Here is a 27,251-nt window from a genome sequence, read left to right as displayed (position 1 = left end):
ACCATTTTATTCATGATTAACATTCCTCTTTCCCCTCCAACTAAGCGTAAAGCTTGGGCTAAGAGTGGGTACGATAATAGTGCAACGGGTGGGATTTGAACCGCCGACCTTTCAGAGTTCAGTCTGCTCCTATAACCGTTGAGTTATTGAGGCTTCCATTTTTTTGCCCTAAATCAGATTTTTCAAGGGCTACTACTTTTAAAACAAATACAATTCTTTTTAAGACATAGATATTGGAGAGATAAATCGATATATGGCTTAGTTGTAGATCTGGAGTAACAAAGAGTAGAATAATAGGCGTAATACGTTTGTGTGGAGAAGCGCCTTATAAGAGTACCTATAATAGATGAGAACCTTATATAGAATTTGATATCTGACAATGCTTGATTACTTGATCTTATCTCAGTAGTACAGCAGCTTAAACATACTTCCAAAATAGAATTCATTTTCCACGCCCTGGACTCGAGATTTTATCACTCAGTCGGTTTCTGAAGGAACGGCAGCATTGTGAGGGCGTAAAGCGATCTGCTTTAAACATATGGTAATGATATGGCAGAAATAGAAAATTCTGTATGGAAAATTGTTCTCTTCATCTGTAAACGTATAGCGTTCGTTTTAAAAGTGGAATATTTTCAAACTATACCCAAGTAGAACTTCACGTCTTGTTGGTTTTATTATAATGAGATATGATAATGATAAATTTATGGAATTGCCCCACTATTGTTTGTCTTTGAACATTATAAGTCTTGCTGGTAGCAAGCTGCGTGTGGCATAATATTATGTACGGCCATTGTGCACGATCGCCGAATAGCCGAGGGCTTACGCCGAATTATTTTGGGCTAATGTGACCAACATTTAGCTTTATTTATAACTGAATAAAGCGCCTCAACCATTTCCTTTTGAAACGCTGGCTGGAGGTAGAGCTTTAAAACAAAGTTGTTATGATCCATTTTACTTTAACGCTAAAGTGTATCGACCATCGAATTCTATCAACATAGCTGAGATCTTAAGTCTTACACTAACCCCGCAGGGCTTCAGTATGCTTAGTGTGAGATTTACATCTCACAAACTTTAATAGAATTTGAGTGTTGAAACACAATAGCATCACAGTAAAATGGACCTTAGCATCCTTGATTTAAAGACAAAACTCAGTATCACCGACTTTAATTTCACAACGTTTCCGCTCGGAGCGCTGACTGTAGATGTATTATCAACGAACTTGAACATTAAATCAAGGCTGTTAAATCCATTTCACTTTAACGCTTAAGCGTTTTGACGATAAAATTCTATCAACAAGATGTAGAGTCTTACACTAACCCTGCAAGGCTTTCAGTTCGCTCGTAGCAAGGCTACGGCGCGCGTAGCGCCTGCGGCGTGGAAATTACCAGAGCGCTAGATTTGCTATTATAATAATTACGAGTACTTATGTTTCATTCTGGGAACTAATTATTATGCGTGCTATATTGTTTGCAAGTTAGATTGTTCCCGTTAACTAATTTAGCGAACGACGTTGTTACATCTGGTCCATAATTTGTATAGCTCTGTGTTTATGTTTGTATGTACGTAACGTACGTAATTAGACGAAATTTTTATGCTTTCGCAGCGATTTAGCCTGGCGAGAGACTTCGATCGTGGTTAGGTCAAATCTTCAATACCTAACCAAAAATTTGTTCAGTGGTACTGATTCTGAGCGCAACTAAAATTTAGAGTATTCGCCTCTTTTTCTTACCAATGTAAGAAGAACAGAACAAACTTACATAATTTAATTTAGAACTGTCAAACTTCGTACCAGGTGCCAGTTACTACTCAACGGCTCAACCGATTCTGATAAATGATACGTCTTTAGATCCCTCTTGATCGCGCGAGTGTCACTGAGTAGATACTTAAAATTCTTAACAAGTGTAAATTAAAAATTTATGACACCCCCGATAAGTGAAGGTTACAGTAACTAGAAAAGAGCTGATAACTTTCAAATTGGTGTATCAAAATAAATAGCTTTAAAAGGCGAGTGCGAAAAAATATACAATCTATGTGTTTTAAAACAGTTTAAAGATAAAAATCATAGAAAGAGAAAGCGTTGAATTTTATGCGCTTTAATGTGCGAGCTGAAAAAGATGCAGTACAAACCGTAGTCGTGGTTTTTGAAAACTTTTATATTTACGTAGGTACCTAGGTACTTGTTAATTTCGTCAAAATTAAGTGAGTCTTGGCAAGATTAATATTATATGACGCTGCATTAAACATAGATAGTGCCTTCATTACTATGTATCAATATAATATAATTCTCCTCGAAGCTCGACAGACAGATCTTGTTTACATGTAAAGTGGCGCCGCTTCCCGATGAATTATTTATTTACTCATTCATTTCACATTTCTAGCCATTTACCTGAATAAACACATTGAGATGTTTTCCGTATCTCAAAAGGAAAAAAGGAACCCTTATACATAGAATCACTTTATTGTCCGTCCGTCGTGTCAGTCAAAATAACCTATAGGCTATTGCCGTTGACCAAGAATCAGGTAGGTAGGTAGGTCTTATAGCATAAGTAAAGGAAAAATCCAAAAACCGTGAGTTTGTAGTTACATCACAACAAGTGTAAATTAAAAATTTATAACACCCCCGACGATCCAAAGTATTTGAGTTTTCCAAAACATCATTTTCAAATAAATAATTATATGTATTTAGGCAACGTCCATCTTGACAGCTTGACATTTGTCTATTGACATAATATTATGAACCTAACGGTTATCTAACCTTCTTTTATACAAGAAAACTAGAAAAGAGCTGATAACTCTTAAACGGCTGAACCGATTTTTTTAGATTATAGCTAAGAACACTCTCGATCAAGCCACCTTTCAAACAAAAAAAACTAAATTAAAATCGGTTCATTCGTTTAGGCGCTACGATGCCACAGACAGATACACAGATACACAGATACACAGATACACAGACACACAGATACACAGACACACAGATACACAGATACACACGTCAAACTTATAACACCCCTCTTTTTGGGTCGGGGGTTAAAAATATTTAAAGTGCGTTCACGAAAAAATGAATTTACTAAATCACATTAACTTGCAGTGTTGTACATAAAATATATGCTAGGCATGTATATCTTGTACGATGGTACAGGACTCTTTCTGACTGGTTTTTATTAGAGCGTACAACGAAATGCTCACAAACTTGAAAAAAGGTGTGATGGAAAGGTGGACAAGACAAAATATCAAACTGCAGGAGCCTAGCTCCTTTTTAGGGCTCCCAACCTCAAAAGGAAAATTACAAGATCACTTCGTTGTTTGTCTGTCTGTCAAGACAAGGGAATCAAAACCTACAGGGTACTTCCCACTGACCTAGAATCGTGAAATTTGGTAGATAGCTATGTCTTGTAGCCAAGTAAAGAAATTAATACGAAAACCCATGAATTTGACCCGTCTTGGCCGATAAGACAGATAGACACACATACAGACAGACAGTCATACACATAGACTTACCATGAAGTAATAAGTGTTCGTTACTTCTTTGAAGACACGGAACCCTAAAAATACTTCACTCTGTCTGTTTGCGCTGGCCCTTATTAAATATTCAGCGGAGAATTTTTCCTAACGGATATAGTTTGCCGTTCCGGTAATATCATCTCTCGTACCTAAATGTAAATCTTCATTCGAAGGCCAATTTTTACTGCATAAAGAGAAGCTTGGAATAAAAGCCTTCTCTTTTGTTAGTAGTTTTATTGGAATTCATCAATCATTTACAAGATTTTGTCTTTCAATTTGAATTTCTATTTGAAAGTAAAATGCGATTCCTAGGCTGAGATCTATGACTTTGACTTTGCTAAGACTTAAGTTTCAATTAAAACGAGACAAAATGCCAGCGGTATAACACTCGTTTTGACATCAAAGTGCGCTCTATAAAGTTTCAACCCTAGTGCACTTGTTGTGCACAAATTTCTAACAATTGTTAGAAAATCACCAGTAGAATGATTTAAGTCAATAGGTACGACGGCTAAAAATCCCACTGAACGGATTTTGTTAAAATTTGAAAATGAACCAGCAGTATTGTTGGAGAAGATCTGTATGTACCTACCTATAGTCACCTCTGCAAAGTTTACTTATTACCTTTCATATGATACCCCATTTGGTATTATCTTATATTAAAATTTATCTTATCTTACTTTGAAATTTAAAACCCCCAATATTCCCCTCTTATTTACTAAAAATATTTTTGAATTTTTTGATTCTAATTATGTTGGGCGACTATTATACAACTATTCCAAGTTTCAATAGGTACTGAAATAATCGACTGGGAGAGACGGATGGAGTAAGTCGAACCGTAAGGGTTCTATATATTTTCACCAGTTTGGTACGGAGCCCTAAGAAGAATAAATAATTGCACTGAAAATGCTTCAGGCAACCTTCTATTCTTCGGTGTTATAATATAAGTCATGGTATTATAATTAACACAATCAACTAAAATACAAAATCCTCATCGAGATATCCGTGCCTCCGTAAAAGTTGTAATATCCCGGGAAAAGGCCTTCACTAAATAACGGAGGAAAGCACCCTTTGTGGAGGTTGTCTAAAATGAAACCTAAATACCCTTCGTTGTTACCTGCCTCGGGATTTACATAAAAATAACAGAATTTCGCTTTGGAACGTTCACATGATTCTTTTTTTCCAGTGAACTACTTTCCAGTGAACTAGTCCAGCGCTGTATTGCTACTGGAATAGGGATGATGGCCACTAGTCAAATCAGTGACTTTTATCAAACGTGAAAACGCTCGCTTTGTAAGGGAGCTTGTATGAAGTTCAGAGATGTGATGTCATAGTCATTTGACATAATCTGATGTACTTTTTAGTTAAATCGATAATTTAAAATGGTTAACAAACTTAAAACTAACAGTAGACGTGGATTTTACGAATTTTGGAAGATTTTCTATTTAATAATTCCGAAGAAACAATTTATTATTGACATAGGCCCTACCCAATTATGTCGTCATCATCATCAGAACCATCGGCCGGCTCACTAAGCTGAGCCCGTATCTCCGCTCAGAATGACAACGGTTTAGCCAAGTGCTGATTGACAGAATTCTTAATAATTGGTAACTTTCAAACGGCTGAACACTCTCGATCAAGCCACCTTTCAAACAAATAAAACTGAATTAAAATCGGTTCATCAGTTTAGGAGCCACAGACAGATACACAGATACACACGACAAACTTGTAACACCCCTCTTTTTGGGTCGGGGGTTAAATAAAAGTTTACTAAGAAACAGTTAAAATTATTTTGCTATAATCCGCCAACAGATCTGTTGGCGGATTATAGCAAAATAATTTTAACTGTTTCTTGCTAAACATGAACTTCCGCAAAGTAACGCCTGATTCTATCCAGTATTTAAAAGTTTACTGTACGATGTTCCTTCGCCGTTAATACTTAGATTTTCAAAAAGCACATATTAACTCCGAAAAGTTAAAGGTGCCCGAGAACTTATTGGTTCCTACTGGAATGATATAAACTGGCCCTAATAAAGGTCACCTTTTAAATCGGAGATTAAATCGTTCGGATCCTTTACGTAACGTTAATCGCTCCAACAAAAACGATGTCAGGTTTAAATGAACGTGAATAGTCTGGTACAAAAATCCATATTGGTTCAGTGGCTCCGACGTGACATGAGGCCGGTGTGGATTTAATCAAACGTACTCGTCTGATGTCCCGGCCACATTAACGGCAAACAATGCGACGTTCAACGGCGTTTCCCGCTAAACGTAGTACAGGTACAAGTGTAAATTAAAAATTTATAACACCTCTCGACAAATGAAGGTTACAGTAACTAGAAAAGAGCTGGTATATACCTTTCAAACGGCTGAACCAATTTTTTTGGATTATAGCTAAGAACACTCGATCAAGCCACCTTTCAAACAAAAAAAAAGTAAATTAAAATCGGTTCATTCGTTTAGGCGCTACGATGCCACAGACAGATACACAGATACACAGACACACAGATACACACGTCAAACTTATAACATCCTTCTTTTTGGGTCGGGGGTTAAAAATAACTTCAAAATCTATTTTAATAGTTTTCTTGACAGACACAACAGACACACAGAAAACAAAGTTTTTTTTTATTCAGATACAAGTTGGCCCTTGACTGTAATGTCATCTAATGGTAGGTAAGTGCTGAAGCAGTCTAAAATGGAAGCGGGCTAACTTGGAAGGGGAATGGCAGTTTTTATCAAACCCATACTCCGTTAATCCTATTAAAGTTCCTTCTGAGGTACAGAACCCTAAAATCAGAAATTCCACCTGAGTGTAACTGGACCGAGACAGCTATGATTAGAATGAAAGAAAATCGCTTAGGAAGCCGTAGTTAAAACCTAGTTTATCGTAGGTATTATCGTTTATATAATCCATCGCGGATTCAGTTACCGAGGGCACAAGTTGGTAACACTTGAAGTCGGGAAAGCAAGTCAGCCAGCTGTTATTTGTCGGCGACACTTCATTAAAACTTGCCGGGCTGAGTCTTCGCTCCAGTTTTAGCCTCGCCGCATTTTATCAGAAAACTTTCTGACGCACGCTGGACGACCGTCGTGCGTACGTCCCGCACATTTGAAAGAAAGAAAGAAAAAACGTTTATTGTTTGGAAGTTGTGCCCACACATCACCGGTGTACCTACCTAAGGGTTTAGTTGTCCTGGTGCCTTTAACACTTGACCATTAAAGCCAAAAGGCCCCAAGCAACTGTACTGTTGGAGTTAGATACGTAACCTACAGGTTACGTATCTAACCCCAACAGTACAGTACACTTAACCTCGACGATCTGGCAAACTTAGTTAAATATCCCTTTAAAATCTTTGACCTCAAATAGTTGAAATTATTTTCGACTCAAATTAACCGTATATTTCTTGTGGTAAACGGTACCTAGTCGTTATTTCATTACCAACCTTTGCCGTTATATTCATAAGGATTTCAGTTAATATTGTTATATGTTGTGTAACAATATCAAAACTTTGGTCTCAACTTTAATGACTCTATTTTCATAATGATACTTTTCTAATGAAGGCTTCATTCCTCGCAAAGTTTGCCCCCGGCTTTAGTTTCAAATTGTGAAACACTAGATGATATCCGCATCTTCACTATCACTTGGTCTGTGTACATTCAGATTTAAAAAAATCCTGTTGAACTCTTTCATTTACTGTATTGAATCATGCCTGTGCACAAAAACTCGAACCGTAGCTCCATTGCGTCGTAATTAAAGAACAAACCAACTTCCCCATTTATAATATGGATAGCGATTTCCTCGATAAATACTCACAAAACAATGTTTCCACGAAAAGTAATATAGCATGGTTGCGCTAGAACCAGCGAAAATATAACGTATTTACTTGTCTTAATAATACGCGGCAGTTTTGCCACTCGATTTTGTATGATAAAGTGGCTATTTTACCACTTGTGCGTTACTACCGTAAGAGTTGTACGGGAGCTGTGACTGCGTGCTCGACCTTAGCAATAGGGAAACCCTCCGAGCACTGTTGTGCTCCGGCACGCCAGCTGGGCCAACGGTTGTGCGTTGAAAATTCTATATATAGTGCAATTTGATAAATGCTCTGTCAATGCGATTGAAAGTTGCGTGTTCACCTTGAGTTCCAATTAAGCTACCCGTGCTACCATCTAGGCCGTGGGTCGTGAGTTATCAGGCTGGGGCTCATGTATCGAGCGTTGTTGATTGATTGAATTTAGAAGCGACATCTTCTTGTGAATGTGGCAACCGCTATAGAGTCAAAACGCGCGGGCTGGATAGGCTGGATTATGAAACATACGTTTGAAACAGGACCTGTTGCTTTGCGCTTGGGTGTGTGAAGTGTGGTTCTGGGACTTGATTGCAGTTATATGACAGCTACGATGTCATGATCGCCATCACCTTTGATTGGCTACAATGCATTGTTGCAACAAGATTACCATAAATTCAACCAATCACAACAATTGAAATTGTAATAATGACTGATATAGTTTTTCCTCGATCGACCAGCCGCCATACTGATACTTGTGACTTGACAAACGTGGAGTTTCACCGGGTCGCGTCCCCTATCCAAAGTATGTTCCTACCGTTATTATTATAGAAAGTTAATCAAAATACGAAAATAAAATGTTTGACAAAATGTTCAAATTTGGCCGAACATATTTGCAATTCAAATGATTCAATTTTATGGTAATAAGTAAAATACAATGTTGATTTAAAATAAGTGAAGTTTGATTATATAAAAGTCTGCAAATAAATATGGGAGAATTTCATAATTCACAGCGAAATTATTGGTATTTTGGCATCATTTCGACTCATATTCAGCCTCAATAGCTCAACGGTTCACGAGCGGACTGGATTCCGAAAAGTCGGCGGTTCAAGCCCCATCCGTTGCAATATTGTCGTACCTAATCCCAGCACAAGCTTTACGCTTAGTTGGAGGGGAAAGGGAAACCTCTTAACTCGGAATTCCAACTTCATCAATGAGTTGGACACCTAAAACAACCACATAAAATATTACATTAGCGGGATAAAATAGACTCGAGGGATATTTATGAATGACGAAATAATTACTGTGTGGCTACACGTGGACGTCGGAAAGTCGTAATATATCTTAATTCACGGCAAGCAGCCCGTATCCCATGGGATATTGCAGTAAGCATACTACAAAACAGAGGAGGGAGCGGACCAGGAGCTCTTGAATAATTATTATTATTATTATTTTCTTTTGAATGGGATTTCTGAAAATATTTGCTTAAGGGAAGTGTACGATATTGAGAATACCTATAACATGCAAAACCTTAAGTATCTAGATCCGACACAATTTGGGCTATACAATGATTTGCCAATAAATTAGAGTTCCTTACCTCAAAAGGGAAAAGGAACCCTTATAGGATCACTTTGTTGTCTATCTGTCTGTCCGTCCGAAAGCCCGCCCGCCCGCCAGCTACTGACGCCTGCCATTGTAAGTGAAGCCTCGACGTTTTATTACAAGTTTCATAACTTGAAGTCGATAAGAAGTAGGTATAATCGTATCCTACTGCTATTTAAAATGTGTTCTACCAGTTTCACGTATTCAGTACCATGGAAATTGCCGATAAAGCCGAGAAAATAGTGCAGCAAAACCCTGGCACATAATACCGTCTTTTTCTCTTTAACTCAACCTTTTTAATTTCGTCCCGAGTAAAAAACTACACGTGCAAGCAGTGAAGTACACCTTGAAAAGTCGCCGTACATTTCCTGGTCGAGGAACTTGAGCGTATTAAGAAAGTCGTTTTATGCTTCGTTTCTCTTTAATTGCTTTGTGGTTACATTGCTTGAATTATTGTATACCGACTTACTAGGTTTCGTTCACGACGTTGTCAGCGTGATATAATTTATAGCCTTATAGCATGACTAGATTTTTTTTTATTCGCATTTATAATATTGGTATGAATGGATGATAAACCCATCGCCGGTCCATTACTATTAGTGAGCGCAGAGTGGGAACTCTCTCAGAGTGGGAAGGATTTGGCCATAGTCAGCCAGGCTGACCAAGTGCAGATTGGCAGAGCTCACACACCTTTGGGAACATTATGGAGAACTGTCAGGCATGCAGGTTTCCTCACGATGTTTTTCTTCACCGTTATAGCACTCGGGGCGGGGATAATGTAGCCATCTATCAGTGAAAGAATTTTCAGTACCTACCGGATCATTAGTTCCGTTGATTACCCCCTTACTTCAAGCTTACAAACTCCTGTAAAATATTAGTAGATATGGACTTGCTGACTTGCCCCGGCTTCGCTCGGGTGGAATTTATGAAAATCCTTTCTTTGTGGAAATTGTTATAGCAACGTTGATCCAATTCGGTAAATGGATGGGTGACTGACTATGAAGGTTTAGAGGATTTGGCGTGTATTCTGGTAGCAAGGTGGAATCGAAAAGGCCCAATTCAAACACTTAAAGTTCACCCAGTTACCGTCTTAGGTAAACGATACTTAACCAGTGCAAATAATTTTATGCTGTCGCTACTATATGTAAAGCACGCGATAAGATACCTACTTATTTAGAATTCGCACACAATATACTTACAATACCATACCTCGTGTGGTTCAATTAAAATATTTCAGTCTCGTACGACTTACGAGTCTGTTTTCAACTACCCGGTAACCTTCTTTGAAGTTTATGTGTTAACAAACTTATGTCAGATCATTACATTTTTGCCCGCATCTAAGTAAACAAGTTTCCCATCGCACGGCAAAGTTCGGGCGTGCCCTGGTTGCGTCACTTTTAGCTTTTATACGTTTAGGGCTAAGACTCTACTAGCGATTTGTCGACGAATAAAAAGTCGCTATACCACATTTCGTATGAACAAAAGATTATGTTATACTAGTGAACCTATCGGATCAACAAATGGTAGCACGCAGAGCTTAAAAATAATACAGTAATACTTTACATGCTACCCACTGTGTCAACCACATATTACTAATTAATACTTAATTAACAGGGAAATAGAAAAAGTGATTACTTTCATTTTTAACCCCCGACCCAAAAAGAGGGGTGTTATAAGTTTGACGTGTGTATCTGTGTGTCTGTGTATCGGTGTATCTGTCTGTGGCATCGTAGCGCCTAAACGAATGAACCGATTTTAATTTAGTTTTTTTTGTTTGAAAGGTGGCTTGATCGAGAGTGTTCTTAGCTATAATCTAAAAAAATTGGTTCAGCCGTTTAAGAGTTATCGGTTCTTTTCTAGTTTTCTTGTAGACAAGAAGGTTAGATAACCGTTAGGTTCATAATATTATGTCAATAGACAAATGTCAAGCTGTCAAGATGGACGTTGGCTAAATACATAATTATTTATTTGAAAATGATGTTTTGGAAAACTAAAATACTTTGGATTGTCGAGGGTGTTATAAATTTTTAATTTACACTTGTATTTATACTGTTATCTGTGTAGAGATAATTCAGTTGACAAGTTGACAACTAGGATACAACAAGTGTAAATTAAAAATTTATAACACCCCCGACGATCCAAAGTATTTGAGTTTTCCAAAACATCATTTTCAAATAAATAATTATGTATTTAGGCAACGTCCATCTTGACAGCTTGACATTTGTCTATTGACATAATATTATGAACCTAACGGTTATCTAACCTTCTTTTCTACAAGAAAACTAGAAAAGAGCTGATAACTCTTAAACGGCTGAACCAATTTTTTTAGATTATAGCTAAGAACACTCTCGATCAAGCCACCTTTCAAACAAAAAAAACTAAATTAAAATCGGTTCATTCGTTTAGGCGCTACGATGCCACAGACAGATACACAGATACACAGATACACACGTCAAACTTATAACATCCCTCTTTTTGGGTCGGGGGTTAAAAAACAAAAGGATTTAGGTATGAAACGTTTCGGTTAAACTGTGACTCTACGGTTTAGAGTTTCCCCGCTTCAGTGAAAACATTTAAAGACAAGTCATAAATTGCAGCTACAAGTAGGTAATATACGATTTGAATAAAAATAAATAAATAACTAAAATTTTATTTCAGACCCACATATTATGTTTCTACAAATTTAAATACCATAGCGAATAGAAGTCCCGAATAAAAGGTTCGAAAGAAAATGTCTGTAGTGTAGTACTCTTGCGCTTACAGGTAGAACTTCTTAATTTCTTAGCCTTCACATTTTACCCTGAAAGTCTGAAACTGCTGAAGGTTGTTAGGTCAATATAAAATGCATGAATGTAATGAGGGGTACGCATTCTTTTCTTTTGTCCTTGCATCACCTATTTAAGAACTAAGTACATAAAAACGCAACAAGTTCCAAATGAAATATAAGTAATAATTGTTCCAAATGAATTGATATCCTACCTCACCCACGAGTTTCACGGTAACTTTGTTATAATTCAAAATCTTAAACTTGGAATTAATAAAAAAATTCAGTGCCTATCATCAAAATTCAAGTTTCTCAAATTAATAAATAGGCCTGTTGGAAGTAATCGCTTTACTGAGAGAGAGAGAGTTGTGCTTTGTGCGTGTTTTTACACTGTAGTAGGTATGTGTTTTGCTTTTGAGCTGTTCGTAAATAAATAAATATGAACCCTTACAAATATAAATCCTACAATGAAAAAATATAAAATTCCACTTCGGTCAGTAAGCAAACCTAGAAAAATGAAAAGACCTTCTATGATATTGATTTAACGTAAACAATAACTATTACATTTTCGAATCCGTTTTCAAAATACCTTTTATTTGAGCCTTTGTTACAAGTGTAAATTAAAAATTTATAACACCCCCGACAAGTGAAGGTTATAGTAACTAGAAAAGACCGAAAAGACCTGATAACTTTCAAACGGCTGAACTGATTTTCTTGGACTATTCCGCGCCTACGATCTAAAGTATCTGAGTTTTCCAAAACATCATTTTCAAATAAGTTTCAAATAAATAATTATGTATTTAGGCAACGTCCATCTTGACAGCTTGACATTTGTCAATTGACATAATATTACGAACCTAACGGTTATCTAACCTTCTTTGCTACAAGAAAACTAGAAAAAAGCTGATAACTCTTAAACGGCTGAACCAATTTTTTTGGAGTATAGCTAAGAACACTCTCGATCAAGCCACCTTTGAAACAAAAAAAAGTAAATTAAAATCGGTTCATTCGTTTAGGCGCTACGATGCCACAGACAGATACACAGATACACAGACACACAGATACATACGTCAAACTTATAACACCCCTCTTTTTGGGTCGGGGGTTAAAAAATCTTGTTTAAAATAGATTTTGATTGACCAGCAATATGGCATCTACCCATTATAAAGGTTATATTCCACATTCTTTAATAATTAATTAGTTAGTTGGTTGCATTAAGAGGGCTCTCTCCGTCACTCGTTTCCACTCGTTTCATACAATCGTAGTTCCAATTTCATTTGAATATTAAGCAACCTAAGTCCATGAAATTTTGCAGACATATTCTAGAAACTAATATCTATGTCTGTGGTTTTCCAGATTTCTGTTAAAATATTCGGTTTCAAAGTTACGCGGTCTTAAAATTTTCATACAAATCTTGGAGCCCCTGTAATTTTAAAACTACATATTTTTAGAAAAATCTAAAACACCACAGACACAGATATTAGTTTCTAGAATATGTCTGCAACATGGACTTTGGTTGCTTAATATTCAAATGAAATTGGAACTACGCTTGTATGAAACGAGTGGAAACGAGTGACGGAGAGAGCCCTGTTAATTACTCATTAATCCAAAATCAATTAACCCTTCACCAAGCTATTACGTTAATTATTGCGCAATTTGTTTTAATACACACATTAGTAATTTGACAAATTAATATTAAGGGTGGGGATCGTAAAATTATAATAAAACAGCTTACATCAGTGAAATTATATCACTATTCATTTTGTTATCGAACGAAATGGATCTCCATTTACATTTATCGGTCGCTTTCCGTGCTTTGGATCGTAAGTGGGGTACTCCTGTAGACTTGGACGTATTGGATACGTCATTCGATTCAACACCCTGCATACCAGCCGTGATAGACATCGATAAAACTACTTTCTGCTCCGAGGAGTTTTTGAACACTATTAGAAGAGTACCGAAGAAACGTCTTAAGGAAAATAGCAAGTGTTTGAAAGAGAGGGCTGCATCCATTTCCAATATGGAGACGTCTGAACTTTTAGAAAAATCTTTCGAGGCAGTTTATAGACCAGCTAATAATTCTTCTGATGGGTTTTCGGAGACTGCTAGAAAAGAACAGAAGACGTTTAGTATGGAAAATAGAAGGTGTCAGATAGAGAGTGCGGATTCCTTTTCTAATATTTCCATATCAAGAATACCGTCTAGAAGTGATTTAGATTCCATAAGTTCCACGGAGTCTATAAGAACCAATAGTCCATGCAGCAGTGGATATGGGGGTTCTTGTGATCATTTGAACGATTGTTCTGAAGATGACTCTAGTCCAGTTGGACAGACTAAATCAAGAGTTCTAGAAGATTCCAATGATGTGCAAAAGAAGTGGCGTGTGCCTAAGATCTTTAAGCATATTAAGAATAGAACTGTTACATTTGTGAAGAGAAAATTCTAGAAGATTTTAGAAGTTTAATTGAATATTATAACCTATGAGGTTGTAAACTACTTACTTGTCTTTAGATTAAGTTTACTTTAGATAGTATTATTTAATAATTAGTTAATTATTATTTATTAAATTTAATGTTTGTTTAGTTCGTAATAAAGAAAGTTGTTATTTTAACTAATACTTGCATTTTTCTCCTACCTCACATTCAGCCTTAACTTTAAACTTGAATAATTAAAGTCTAAGCTTGAATCTTCAATGTTCTTGTTAAGTTTTACATCCTCATGTTTATCTATCGGTAAGTAACTATCGATAAATAAACATGACGATTCATAAAAGCTTAACTATTGGTTTCTGGATTGGACATTATAAGCTGATATGTTTATTTGCTTTACAAATTAACAACTCTATTTTTTCTTTTATTTAAGTTCAGAGGGATAATAAGAACTAGATGATGTCTGCCATCTGCAATTTCGTCTGCGTGGGCTTAGGTTGCTATTAAGCCTATGGAAACTCTGATTTCCGGGATAAAAATTAGCCTATGACACTCTCCAGATCTTTAACTTTAACAAGTGTAAATTAAAAATTTATAACACCCCCGACAAGTGAAGGTTACAGCAATAACTAGAAAAGAGCTGATAACTTTCAACGGCTGAACCGATTTTCTTAGATTATAGCTAAGAACACTCTATTACAAGTGTAAATTAAAAATTTTCAACACCCCCGACAAATCATTTTCAAATAAATAATTATGTATATCTAGGCAACGTCCTCCTTGACAGCTTGACATTTGTCAATTGACACTTGAATATTATGAACCTAAGGGTTATCTAACCTTCTTTTCTACAAGAAAACTAGAAAATAGCTGATAACTTTTAAACGGCTGAACCAATTTTTTTGGATTATAGCTAAGAACACTCTCGATCAAGCCACCTTTCAAACAAAAAAAACCAAATTAAAATCGGTTCATTCGTTTAGGCGCTACGATGCCACAGACAGATACACAGATACACAGACACACAGATACACAGATACACACGTCAAACTTATAACACCCCTCTTTTTGGGTCGGGGGTTAAAAACCACCTTCCAAACAAAAAAACGAAATTAAAATCGGTTCATTAGTTTAGGAGCTAGAATGCTACAGATAGATACACAGATACACACGTCAAACTTAATATAACACCCCTCTTTTTGGGTCGGGGGTTAATTAAGTATATAGGTTGTATAGATATCAAAAATCAGGTCGATCTGTTGCTCCATTGGTTGAAAAACAAACCAACAATCACACACTTTCTTACTTTTCACTTGTACTACTAGTGTAAAAAAAAATTCAAAAGAAAAATAAAAACTGGGCATAGCATATTATAGTACAGTGGGGCCACTAAAAATTGTGAAATAAAAATATTTCAAAAGAAAAATAAAACCGACTTCAAAAACCACAAACACTAAAAAGTAGAAAATAAGTTTTGTTTAGCTACACATGTAATGTACCTAGGTATGTAGTCGAGCGAGCATATTAAAACAAAATTAGAAATCCAAAAGTGAAGAATCCAAAATCACGGTCCAGGGGTCTTCGAGTAATTGGGGAACATTCATAAAACAAGTGTAAATTAAAAATTTATAACACCCCCGACAAGTGAAGGTTACAGTAACTAGAGAAGAGCTGATAACTTTCAAACGGCTGAACCGATTTTCTTGGATTATAGCTATTCCGCGCTTACGATCCAAAGTATCTGAGTTTTACAAAACATCATTTTCAAATAAATAATTATTTATCTAGGCAACGTCCATCTTGACAGCTTGACATTGGTGAATTGACATAATATTATGAACCTAACGGATATCTAACCTTCTTTTCTACAAGAAAACTAGAAAAGAGCTGATAACTTTTAAACGGCTGAACCAATTTTTTTGGATTATAGCTAAGAACACTCTTGATCAAGCCACCTTACAAACAAAAAAAAACTAAATTGAAATCGGCTCATTAATTTAGGAGCTACGATGCCACAGACAGATACGCAGATACATACGTCAAACTTATATCACCCCTTTTTTTGGGTCGGGTGTTAAAAAGTGCCCTAAACATAATATAAATCGTGGTGGAATGTTAGTACATTTCACGCAGGTAGCCTTATTATAACCCTATTGTTCTATGATTTTACTTTCACGTCACCATAGCCTAATATTTGACATAATCGATTCAGGACCACACCGTGAGTTCCCTCACTCTAGTTCACTCTGGCAGTGTCCAAGTAGCAAATTGTCTCAGCAACGCGGGATGGACACTAATAGCACTTTAGCCTCAATTACTGCGCACCTAACTAACTTTGGCTCAAAACTTGTTACAGTCATGATACAGTATGCATAGCAAACTACGGACGGACATACTGTATGTATGCAAATGTACTGCAATATGTCTACATTTCTCTCGTGTATTGGTTTTCGAACAGTCCAAATATACATTATACATATTATAATGTTGCTAACACACAAACTTGTATTGAAATATGAGCTTACATAATATTGAGTATAAATATTTTTCAAGAAATTTTCCAAACGATCGATGGTGAAAATAGTAGTTACAGGCACAACTTAAATTTTTTAAGAAGTTAAGTATGCCAAATATTATTCTAAAAATATTTCTATATCTAACCTCATATAAAGAGTACTTAGCCTGCATTATCACTCACCACCAAGTGAGATTGCAGCCAAGGGCTACCTTGTAATCGATAAAAAGAATCGGTTTTATTCTACGTTAGGTTGCAATTTTCTGCGCAAACGAATCTTGCCGATGCGATTTATAAAAGTAGTTATTGTACATAATATATTATACCGTGCCCCAATCACATGATCTACTTTTAGATATACTTCTAGATATAATTTTATTCATGTTTAACATATCTATAACATTAGTATGAACTTGTGAGGAACTCAATGTTATCATTTATCAATTAAACCAACACAGCAGCTCCTCTCATTAGCGATTCATGCGAAGGTAAAAGGTAAGGTCGTAAGACGCGAGGCAATGACTGGCGTGATGTTGTGTCACGAAGATACAATCACAGTCGATCTATCACGCGGGCGACTCTATCACGCTCCACTTAATATGAACAAATCCTTCATTAAGCTCTGACTACACCACGCTCAATAGACACATAATATTTCTAGAACATGTCTATGAAATTACATCGACTTTAATAATTGGCTGGTATTCACAAGTGTAAATTAAAAATTTACAACACCCCCGACCAGTGAAGGTTACACTAACTAGAAAAAGAAAAATAAAACCGACTTCAAAAACGACAAACACTAAAAAGTAAAAAATAACTTTTGTTTAGCTACACGTGTAATGCACCTAGGTATGAAGTCGAGCGAGCATATTAAAACAAAATTAGAAATCCAAGAGTGAAGCTCGCCCGACTTCATACCTAGGTGCATTACACGTGTAGCTAAACAAAAGTTATTTTTTACTTTTTAGTGTTTGTCGTTTTTGAAGTCGGTTTTATTTTTCTTTTGAAATTTTTTTATTTCACAATTTTTAGTGGCCCCACTGTACTATAATATGCTGTGCCCAGTTAAAACCCTACTGTTTACTAAGCTATTACACTGATCGCGAGCAATTTGCTCCTATCCGTTGAGGAGTTCTGTTCTTCATCTCCGAAGATATTCATCAGATCTTTACCAAATTTATATGGGACCACCTGCACAGTATATCCTTTCAAACAAAAAAATAATTTTCCAAATCGGTCCAGGGGTCTTTGAATAATCGGGGAACATACATAAAAAATATAAAAAAAAATAAAAAAAAAAGATCCCGACGAATTGAGAACCTCCTCCTTTTTTGGAAGTCGGTTAAAAAGAGCTGATAACTTTCAAACGGCTAAACCTATTTTTTTGGATTATAGCTAAGAACACTCGATCAAGCCACCTTTCAAACAAAAAAAAAACTAAATTAAAATCGGTTCATTACTTTAGGAGTTACGATGCCACAGACAGATACACAGATACACACGTCAAACTTATAAACACTCCTCTTTTTGGGTCGGGGGTTAAAAAGAGAACTAAACTACGTTTGTGTAGTGAGTGACGGAGAGGCCGCCGTTGAAATCGCGAAATAGAAAACAGATACGAAACACAAAAGTGATGCTGTCAATATTTAAACAGCCCAGTCGCGGCAACTCTATATTCCCATACAATCCTAGGGTTTATCCCGACTTTTGGCATTATTACTTTTGCCTCCAGATCCAAGTATAAAGTGTCCATGAATATCATATTAAGGTCTATCTGTGTAAAGCTAGTTTCTCACGACGCGGGTGATTGCGGGCGTGCAATAATTTGTACCTACTGTGTGGTTAGTATGAGATTTCACATCTCACCAACGTTGATTGAATTCGAGGGTTGAAACACAATAAGTTCAGAGTAAAATGGACCTAAAGGCTCTTGATTTAAAGTAAAAAATGCAATTGAATATCGCAAGATATCCGCTTGGAGCTCTGGCTATAGAAGTATGGATGGACGAGCTTGAACTTTAAACCAATATTATGAAGTCCATCTTATTTAAACGCTAAAGTATTTCGACGATCGAATTGTGTCAACTTTGCTGAGATGTTAAATCGTATACATACTTACTTTTAATATAAAACTCTCTGCAAACTCTCATATTCATCTGTTTCCTACTTATCGCTAACCAGGAAAATGAGATATAGGTAGGTAGGCAAGAAATTTCGAAAGGTCGAAATTGGTGAAAACAATAATCGAAAAATGTATCCTGTGATTATGATGCAAAATAATGTTCGGGACTTTTGGCTAACTCGTCTGATATGACACGACTAACGTATCAACATGCGTATATTGCTCAAACCGCACTGCATGTATTAACGTGGCAAGTATGTTTCCTATGTTACGTAGAACGTCACAACATATTATTGCTGTACTAAACTTGTAAGCTCAAGTTCGTGCAATCATTCACCGTGGGGAACCATCTTTGCCGGGACGGCGAGCACGTCCCTCGTCCCTTAGGGATAGACCTAAAATATTTTCAGCCTGTGTCGTAGTGCATCCACTAGTAGTTGTAGAAGGTTGTAGTCTAGACACGCTTCGATAAAGCCTTTTACAAACGTTTCTAACAAGAAATAAAAGTTTCTAGTGTTTGTTTCAGATCTTGTTGAAACATTAATTTTTCGTTGAAGGTTATACGTCTGTTTACATGTGGGGTTCGATCCCGGGCACGCACTTTTATCTTTCGGAGCTATGTGCGTTTTGACTTCTAAGCAATTAAATACGGCGAAGGAAAACATCGTTAGGAAACCTGCATACCTGAGAGTTTTCCATAATGTTCCCAAACTGTAAAGTCTGCCCAACCCACACTTGGCCAAAGTCCACCAGACATTGGCCAAAGCCTTACTATTCTGAGAGGAGACTCGTGCTTTTTTTTCAAATTATAGTATAGACTAGCGCTTGGCTGCAATCAGACTCGCTAGCAAGTGATGATGCAACCTACGATGGAGCGCGCTTGCCTAGAAGTTGCCTATTCACTCTTGACTTGAAGGCAGCCATATTATAGGTGGAGGGAAAACTGATGCCGGAAGGGCGTTCCATATCCTGATCCTAGGGCTTAGTAATGAGTCGGCGATTGTTTGATCATGATGATGAGATGATGATATTCAATGGTCATGGAGGGATGAAACCTAGTTGTGACATATATTTCGATCCCACTGGTTAAGCAACGTTATCCCAGGACAGTAACTGGACGGATGACTGACTTTGAGGGTTTGAATTTGACCCCTTTGTTTCCTTCCTATTAAACCATCGGTTCCGATCATTCTCTATTTAACCCCCGACCCAAAAAGAGGGGTGTTATAAGTTTGACGTGTGTATCTGTGTGTCTGTGTATCTGTGTATCTGTCTGTGGCATCGTAGCGCCTAAACGAATGAACCGATTTTAATTTAGTTTTTTTTGTTTGAAAGGTGGCTATATCGAGAGTGTTCTTAGCTATAATTTAAAAATATTGGTTCAGCCGTTTAAGAGTTATCAGCTCTTTTCTAGTTTTCTTGTAGAAAAGAAGGTTAGATAACCGTTAGGTTCATAATATTATGTCAATTGAAAAATGTCAAGCTGTCAAGATGGACGTTGCCTAAATACATAATTATTTATTTGAAAATGATGTTTTGGAAAACTCAAATACTTTGGATCGTCGGGGGTGTTATAAATTTTTAATTTACACTTATTTATATAGCCGTTAAACCTCCGAGTTTAAATCTCGTTCTCTTATCCCGAAGGATTTGGAAGACCTTCGAATTTTTATCCTAAGAAACTTTCCATTATTTATGTGATAAATGGAAAGGGGTCTAAACCCTCAGCAAGGAGCAATAATATGCAGAGAGAGATGTTCATGTATTCTCACATGACCCCCTCTGGATTGTTGACGTTGTTTAGGTATGTCAGTGCTGAATACAGTCTGGTTGGCTATATTTATTCCAGCAATTATCCGCGTACCCGTCAGCTACCGTTGTTTATTGGTACTAGTATCAAGCATCAGCGCTATCCTGCGGTTCTGTGATATGCAATTACCGCTTGTATAACAATAGCGTGACCTCCATGGTGAGTAGGTACTGTAGGCTTTTAGGGCTTCGGGCTCGATTCTCGGCAGGGGCAAATCCATACTTTTAATATTATAAATGCGAAAGTGTGTCCGTCTGTCTGTCTCCTGGCTTTTCACGGCTGAATAGTTTGACCGATTTTGATGAAATTTGGTACGGAGTTAGTTTACGTCCCGGGGACGGATATAGGCTACATTTTATCCCGGAAAATCAAAATGATCCCACGGGAAACAAAACTGAAATTTAAAGGCCTATCAATTTACCCGACTGGTATGAAATTTGGTACAAAGGTAGCTTGCATCCCGGAAAATTAAACAGTTCCCACGAGGTTTTTAAAAAACCTGTAACCATGCGGATGAAGTTGCGGGGATCACCTAGTTAGAAATATGAAGGGTGTAGAGCAAGCTGTGATAGCTTAGTGGTTAAGACGTCCGCCTCCTAATCGGAGGTCGGGGGTTCGATCCTCAGGCACAACAACTACTGCACAACACTACAAGTACGGTCGGCTTCAGAATACAAGTAGCAATTATGAACTTATTCTATAAACACGCCACACACAGCTAACGCATGTGCATAACCGTGTCACGCGAATATGATCGTTAAGGTGCTAAACGACTTACGGCCTTTGACTTACAGTTGAGCCAATATCAACTGTTTCCTTCACCTGGTTCGTCCAGCATCATAGGCTCTTTCCTTCATCTTCCGTGTGAGTATGAGCTGGTCGTGTTTTAAAACAGTACCGCCAAGCTTTCTGGCGGTACGGTACTGCTTAGAGACCACTAAGTATTTGGAACACATTGCTAGTTTACATTCAAATCAAGGATAAATGCTGTATGTTATAATATTATGCCTAGCTATTCATAGATTTTAACATCAGCTCAATTGGTATGTAATTAATTAGGTAGCTCATTACTTTATTGATTTGTTGATGAATTCGCAATTAACTGTAGGCAAAGGGTTATTGTTTATTAATAATCGCGTCGGATAAAGGATTAGTTAATTAGTATGGTTAATATTTATTATGTGACTATTTTAATTGCAATAATTGATAATACTAATTTTTGGAATTAATTGAAACAAGTTACCTAATGGGCTATCAAATTATTCTTTTCTAAATATTATAACATCCCTGGCTCAGTCATGAGCGCCGAGCTGTGGTCTTATAAGTAGGTGGACCCGGGTTTCATTCCTGGCAAAGGAAACTTGTGATTTCTATATTGTCGGTGGCCTGGTGGCTACAGCCGTGGCTAGTTACCATCCTACCGGCAAAGTCGTGCTGCCAAGCCATTTAGCGTTCCGGTACTATGTCGCGTAGAATTGATAAGGGGTATGCGTTTAATGAAACTTTCATATCCCTTGTACAAGTTAGTCTGCTTCCATCTTAGACTGCATCATCACTTACCAGTACCACCAGGTAAGAGTCCAGTCAAGGGCTAATTTGTATCAAAATAGAATATCGATCAAGTGCAAGTCGGACTCGCACACGAAAGTTCTGTACCATCGTACAATAAACAACAATTTTTATTTTTAACCCCCGACCCAAAAAGAGGGGTGTTATAAGTTTGACGTGTGTATCTGTGTGTCTGTGTATCTGTGTATCTGTGTATCTGTCTGTGGCATCGTAGCGCCTAAACGAATGAACCGATTTTAATTTAGTTTTTTTTTGGTTGAAAGGCTCGATCGAGAGTGTTCTTAGCTATAATCTAAAAAAATTGGTTCAGCCGTTTAAGAGTTATCAGCTCTTTTCTAGTTTTCTTGTAGAAAAGAAGGTTAGATAACCGTTAGGTTCATAATATTATGTCAATTGACAAATGTCAAGCTGTCAAGATGGACGTTGCCTAAATACATTATTATTTATTTGAAAATGATGTTTTGGAAAACTCAGATACTTTGGATCGTCGGGGGTGTTATAAATTTTTAAATTACACTTGTCTAGTATTTTTATTATCACGGCGTTCATTTTGAAATTATTATTATTAATGTTATTATAGCGGCAATTCAACCCTCTACCTATTACGATTCACGAGATAAAGCCCAGAAACAGACAGACGAACGTATGGACAGCGGAGTGTTAGTAAATATGGCTACTCTAGATTATAGCAGGAACTTGATGCTGGTATGTATGTAGTAGGTGTGTTAGTTTGAACCCGCCCGGCGCGCAGGCTGCATTCCTCTCTGCTTGCTAGCTTGCGGCGAGTATTGCCTTGGCTGAGAATTTACTCAGACATTTAGTGGGTTCTCAGGGTTTCGAGGACGTCTATTTATAAATTAAATTACTTAAATAATAAAGCGAGAATAACTTTCCTCAAGTGGGTCCCTGGTGTAGACTGTTACCGAAATAGTTTGACCGACTTTAACTTTGTTGTTCAAGTTGACTGTTGATCAGGGCCCTAGCGAAAATTCTCCAGTTTACCTACTTTCACTTTGCATAAAACTGCCGTTTAGTAGACTGAAAAGTTTTTGTCCCTTTCCCGTCCATCAAAATGACATAAGATCTCATAGCAGCAATCAATTACGCTCTACCTATTACGGTTCTCGACATACATTCCGCTGACAGGCTGACGCGGACGGACCGACGCGCGACGGACGGACGGGCGGACGGACAGCGGGGGCTTAGTAATAGATTCCCGTTGGCACCTCACGGGTACGTAACCCTAAACTTAGCATGGCGGCCATTTAGAATTTTTTATTATTTGTTGATATAGCAGCAATAGAAATACATTTTGTGAAAATATCAACTCTCTACCTATTACGGTTCACGCGATACAGCCCGCTGACAGTCAAACTGACGGATGGGCTTATGGATAGCAGAGGCATAGTAGTGGAGTAATAGCACATCCCGTTGGCACCCTTCGGGTACGGATCCCTAAAAAATATAAAAAACTTTGCAAGAGCGAATGTTCTTATAGTTGAAACTTGAAACACATAGTATACCTATGTACCTAATTTAAAAGTGCTATATGTTCTATATGTATTAGAAAATTACAGATTTAATATTTACTACCACCATGTTAGGTACATTATACACAGCTCCTGTGTTTATCTCATCTAAGTTTATATTTGTTAACGAACAATCTCGCGTCAACAATGTAAGGTAACGAGTTGCTAACTTCGGTACACTTACCCACCCCTTCCCCGCACGCGGCGCCCTAATTATATACTTTCAGTATCTTGTGAACATACAGAACCAGTATAGCTAGTATAAGATTTCACAGTTTTTAAAATACTAAACTCGAAAACGAGTTTTTTCATACATCTACAGCCAGCGACACAGGCGGAAACATTACGAACTAAAGTTGATCGAGCAAATGCGAGTATATCTTTTACTTTACCATACCAAATACCACATTAATACGTTACCATCGAGATTGGCAGCCGTTTTCGTCGAAACCAATACCAATACCAGCAAAACCGGACCACGAGTTCATCGTTTGACACGCTAAAACTAGTAAATGACGTCATTTTCGCGTAAATTTACGAGTCGGTGGTCGAATTGTAACTCACCAAAAAATACTTAGTGAGAGAAGCTTGAGAGCAGTGATAAATAAACAAAATGATGAAATTTTATAAGTCCCTGGGCCTTAATTTGCCCACGGGACGCGAAGAGAATGATCAAGCAGACTGTGAAAGCTAACCGTCGTGGTTGTGTAACTAAATTTGACTCAGCGGCGTTATTTATGATGTACATAGTGCATCCGTCAAAGAAAGGTTCTAACATAGCCCAAACCACCAGCAAGTTGAAGTGGCAATGAACAATCCATGCCTGTCGTATTGGGCGGAGATTGGGTACAAGCACAGCGTACCTCAGGAACCTACCTAAGTGTAGTGTGGGATACCGTGTCATTGACTGGCGATATTACAGAGTAACGTTAAGTGACTGGATGAGGGCACAGGAAGCCTCAAGGCTGGGTGTGGTGAACCTCTTTGAAAAACCCTACATTTAGAAGTACCTACCTAGACGACAGACGTCCGTAGACTGAAATGTTAAAAGTGCATCTCGAACGATCCATTTTGTGCAGCGATAGCCATCGGCTCGCAGAATGCATTTAATAATGCTAAATGTTAAGGTAGAATAATTGTAATGTTAGAAGATCGACCACAAAGAGTACCTACCATATCACCCTCACCATTGAGGCTAAGTTAAGAAAGTCTATGCACAATAGGTAGGTACGCTACCTACCTATATCTACATAATATTATAAGCCTTATAGTAGGTACATAATACGTGTGACTCCAAGTATAAGCAGGTAGGTACTTAGGTGTTACTCTGTTTTTTCAATTCCTGAGTGATAAATTCATTAGTACTTGTCGCATATCTCTGTAGGGGGGAAGACTAACTACTGCGTCTTCAGATAGCGAAGCAAATCGCCCAGATTCTAGTTATTTATTATGAATCTATTATTGCAATCTGTTACTCTCACCTTCAATCCTGCCACCTGTAAGTGACCGATGTACCAGCCACTGGAAACCACTGTCCTTGACAGGCTAGTGTGCAACCGTATCACCATCTGTAATATTTAATTTCAGCTATGATTCACACTGAATCCACTAAATGCCTTAAGCTTGTACAAGTAGACAACACCAATGTTTTTACTGTCTACTTTATTGTCATAGATATAAGTTAATCACCATGAGAACAGGGGAGCGATCGTTTACATTGTTTCCATGCCTGGTGGTCGAACGCACGACAGGACGTTCGACCCACCATCACGAATTTAAGGACTTAGCGTGTGTCAATAGCTACGGCAATCTACCCAACGGGATCAAACCGCTCTCGCCGTTCAGGGGTTAACCTTCACAGCCTGAGATCGTCCTACATTACCGGTAATGTGTCCAACGTCTTTTCGACCACCCCTGCGCCTGTGCGGCCTGGGAATTGGACCAGCCCTGCGTCTTTACGACCGGGAAACTCAAGCCCTGCGCCTGTGCGGCCGGGAAATTCATGATCAAGCTCGTATGGCACTGCAACAGAGCCGTGCTGTTCATCTGTCTCCTTATTACAACTAAGAGAAGCTCGCGGCATTAATAGGTAAACTTGAGGCACTTAGCTGATATGCATCTGCATGGATGACCTGGCGCTGCCGCCCGGTGACACAGCCCAGCACACATCATTCACATATATTCACACCAACGAATGTTACTAGCGTTGCAGCACGGTGACACAGTCCAACACGTATCATTCACACTAACAATTAACTAATATATGAAGTTAAGATATTTTGGCGCGTTCGGCGGCCATCATACTCAGACATGTCGAAACTTGCATTCTTTGTTATACTAAAGGAAACCAAAGACATACTCACCATAGAGTATCGGTGTTGCTATATACAATATTTACATTCGCGGTTTCCGCGACACTCCCGCCGAGAACGGTTGATTACAACAAGGTAAGCAAATTGCGCGTCCATTCCCTTATCTTTTCAAGGGCTCGGACCGCTGCAACTCGCTTGTGACCAATGTCTTCGGATCGTTCTTCCGTATCCTCATTCGTTGTCATCAAATATTTGTCCCTCACATCAGAATCATCTCTCAGATCATTTACAACTCTATCCTTTTCCATGCTCTCAGTCTCTATGTCTGCTTCATTATTTGCAACATCTGCTGTATTTTCCGTCTCATCTATGTTTTCAATTTGTCTCATTTCAATGTCATTATCATTTAACGTTTCCTTTTGTGCGTTCACCGATTCTATTGTAACAGTATCTGGTGCAGTTACCAACTCTTTGGAAACTTCATTAGATAATTTTTGGACTTCAGAATATTGTTTTGCATCTTGAAGTATCGGTTCCCATTGGACACCGTCTTCTACTTCAAGCGGATATAAGTGAGCAATAGAACGGGTAAATATAGTGTCTCCTACTTTCACTTGAGCCACTCTCGTTAAACCATCAGAACTCTTAATTAAAGAAACTATTTTACCTACTTTCCAGCCTTCACGATTTTTATCTCCTTTCAACTGAACCAACTGGCCTTCTTTTGGGATAAGTTTTGAAGTCACACGTGGTTGTTTGAGCGAGTGACTGTATCTCTCACGTAAGCTCGGTAAGTAGCGATTACTAAACATTTCTTTAAATTCTTCTAACAGTATACGAGCTCTTCTCCAGCCCTGGACTAAGTTGGTCTTTGTCGATGTCCCTTGCAATGGAATGTTATCTGATGCTGTTTCTACACTGATACATCTATCCATTTGTAGAAAATCCGCAGGTGTCAGGACATGTTCTAGCTCTGAATCTACGGCTGTCAAAGGTCTGGTGTTTATTATTGCTTCTATTTCCTTAACTATTGTTGCAAGTTGATTATCCTTTAAAAGATGCTTTTGAAGTGTTCTTCGCATACAATGTTTTACGAGTCCTACGAGCCGTTCGTAAAATCCTCCATACCAAGGTGCGAGTTCAGGTATGAATCGCCATTTTATTTTATTTTTAACACAGTATGCATTGGAAACTATATCAGCTATTAATTTGAAATGTAATGCGTTATCTGATGTAATTAGAGTTGGTACTCCTCTGGTCGCAATCATTCGCCTCAGAGCGAGTAAACCTTCTTCAGCTGACAAATC

General features: G+C 37.7%; 2 protein-coding genes across 2 annotated transcripts in view; one reads left to right on the top strand and one right to left on the bottom strand.

Annotated features, from left to right (window-relative positions):
- The window catches only part of LOC123868472 (serine/threonine-protein kinase SMG1), a 220,974-nt gene that overhangs the window by 127,072 nt on the left and 66,651 nt on the right, over positions 1-27,251 (top strand). The window lies entirely within an intron of this gene.
- LOC123868476 lies at positions 25,008-26,926 on the bottom strand. Its single transcript, XM_045911017.1, has 2 exons — positions 25,996-26,926; positions 25,008-25,200 (listed from the first exon to the last, which is right to left on the bottom strand). Exon 1 carries the CDS (start codon positions 26,877-26,879, stop codon positions 26,070-26,072), a length of 810 nt encoding a protein of 269 aa, XP_045766973.1. The 5' UTR covers positions 26,880-26,926; the 3' UTR covers positions 25,008-25,200; positions 25,996-26,069.

This window comes from Maniola jurtina, chromosome 9 (genome assembly GCF_905333055.1).
Source record: "Maniola jurtina chromosome 9, ilManJurt1.1, whole genome shotgun sequence".
Taxonomy (NCBI): domain Eukaryota; kingdom Metazoa; phylum Arthropoda; class Insecta; order Lepidoptera; family Nymphalidae; genus Maniola; species Maniola jurtina.
The sequence above is the reverse complement of the archived record's forward strand: the minus strand, read 5'-3'. Positions and strand labels throughout refer to the sequence as shown.

What these genes read in the sequence shown, in the direction of transcription:
- LOC123868476 (XM_045911017.1), bottom strand. Translation starts at nt 26,879, where the DNA reads ATGGATAGATGTATCAGTGTAGAAACAGCATCAGATAACATTCCATTG.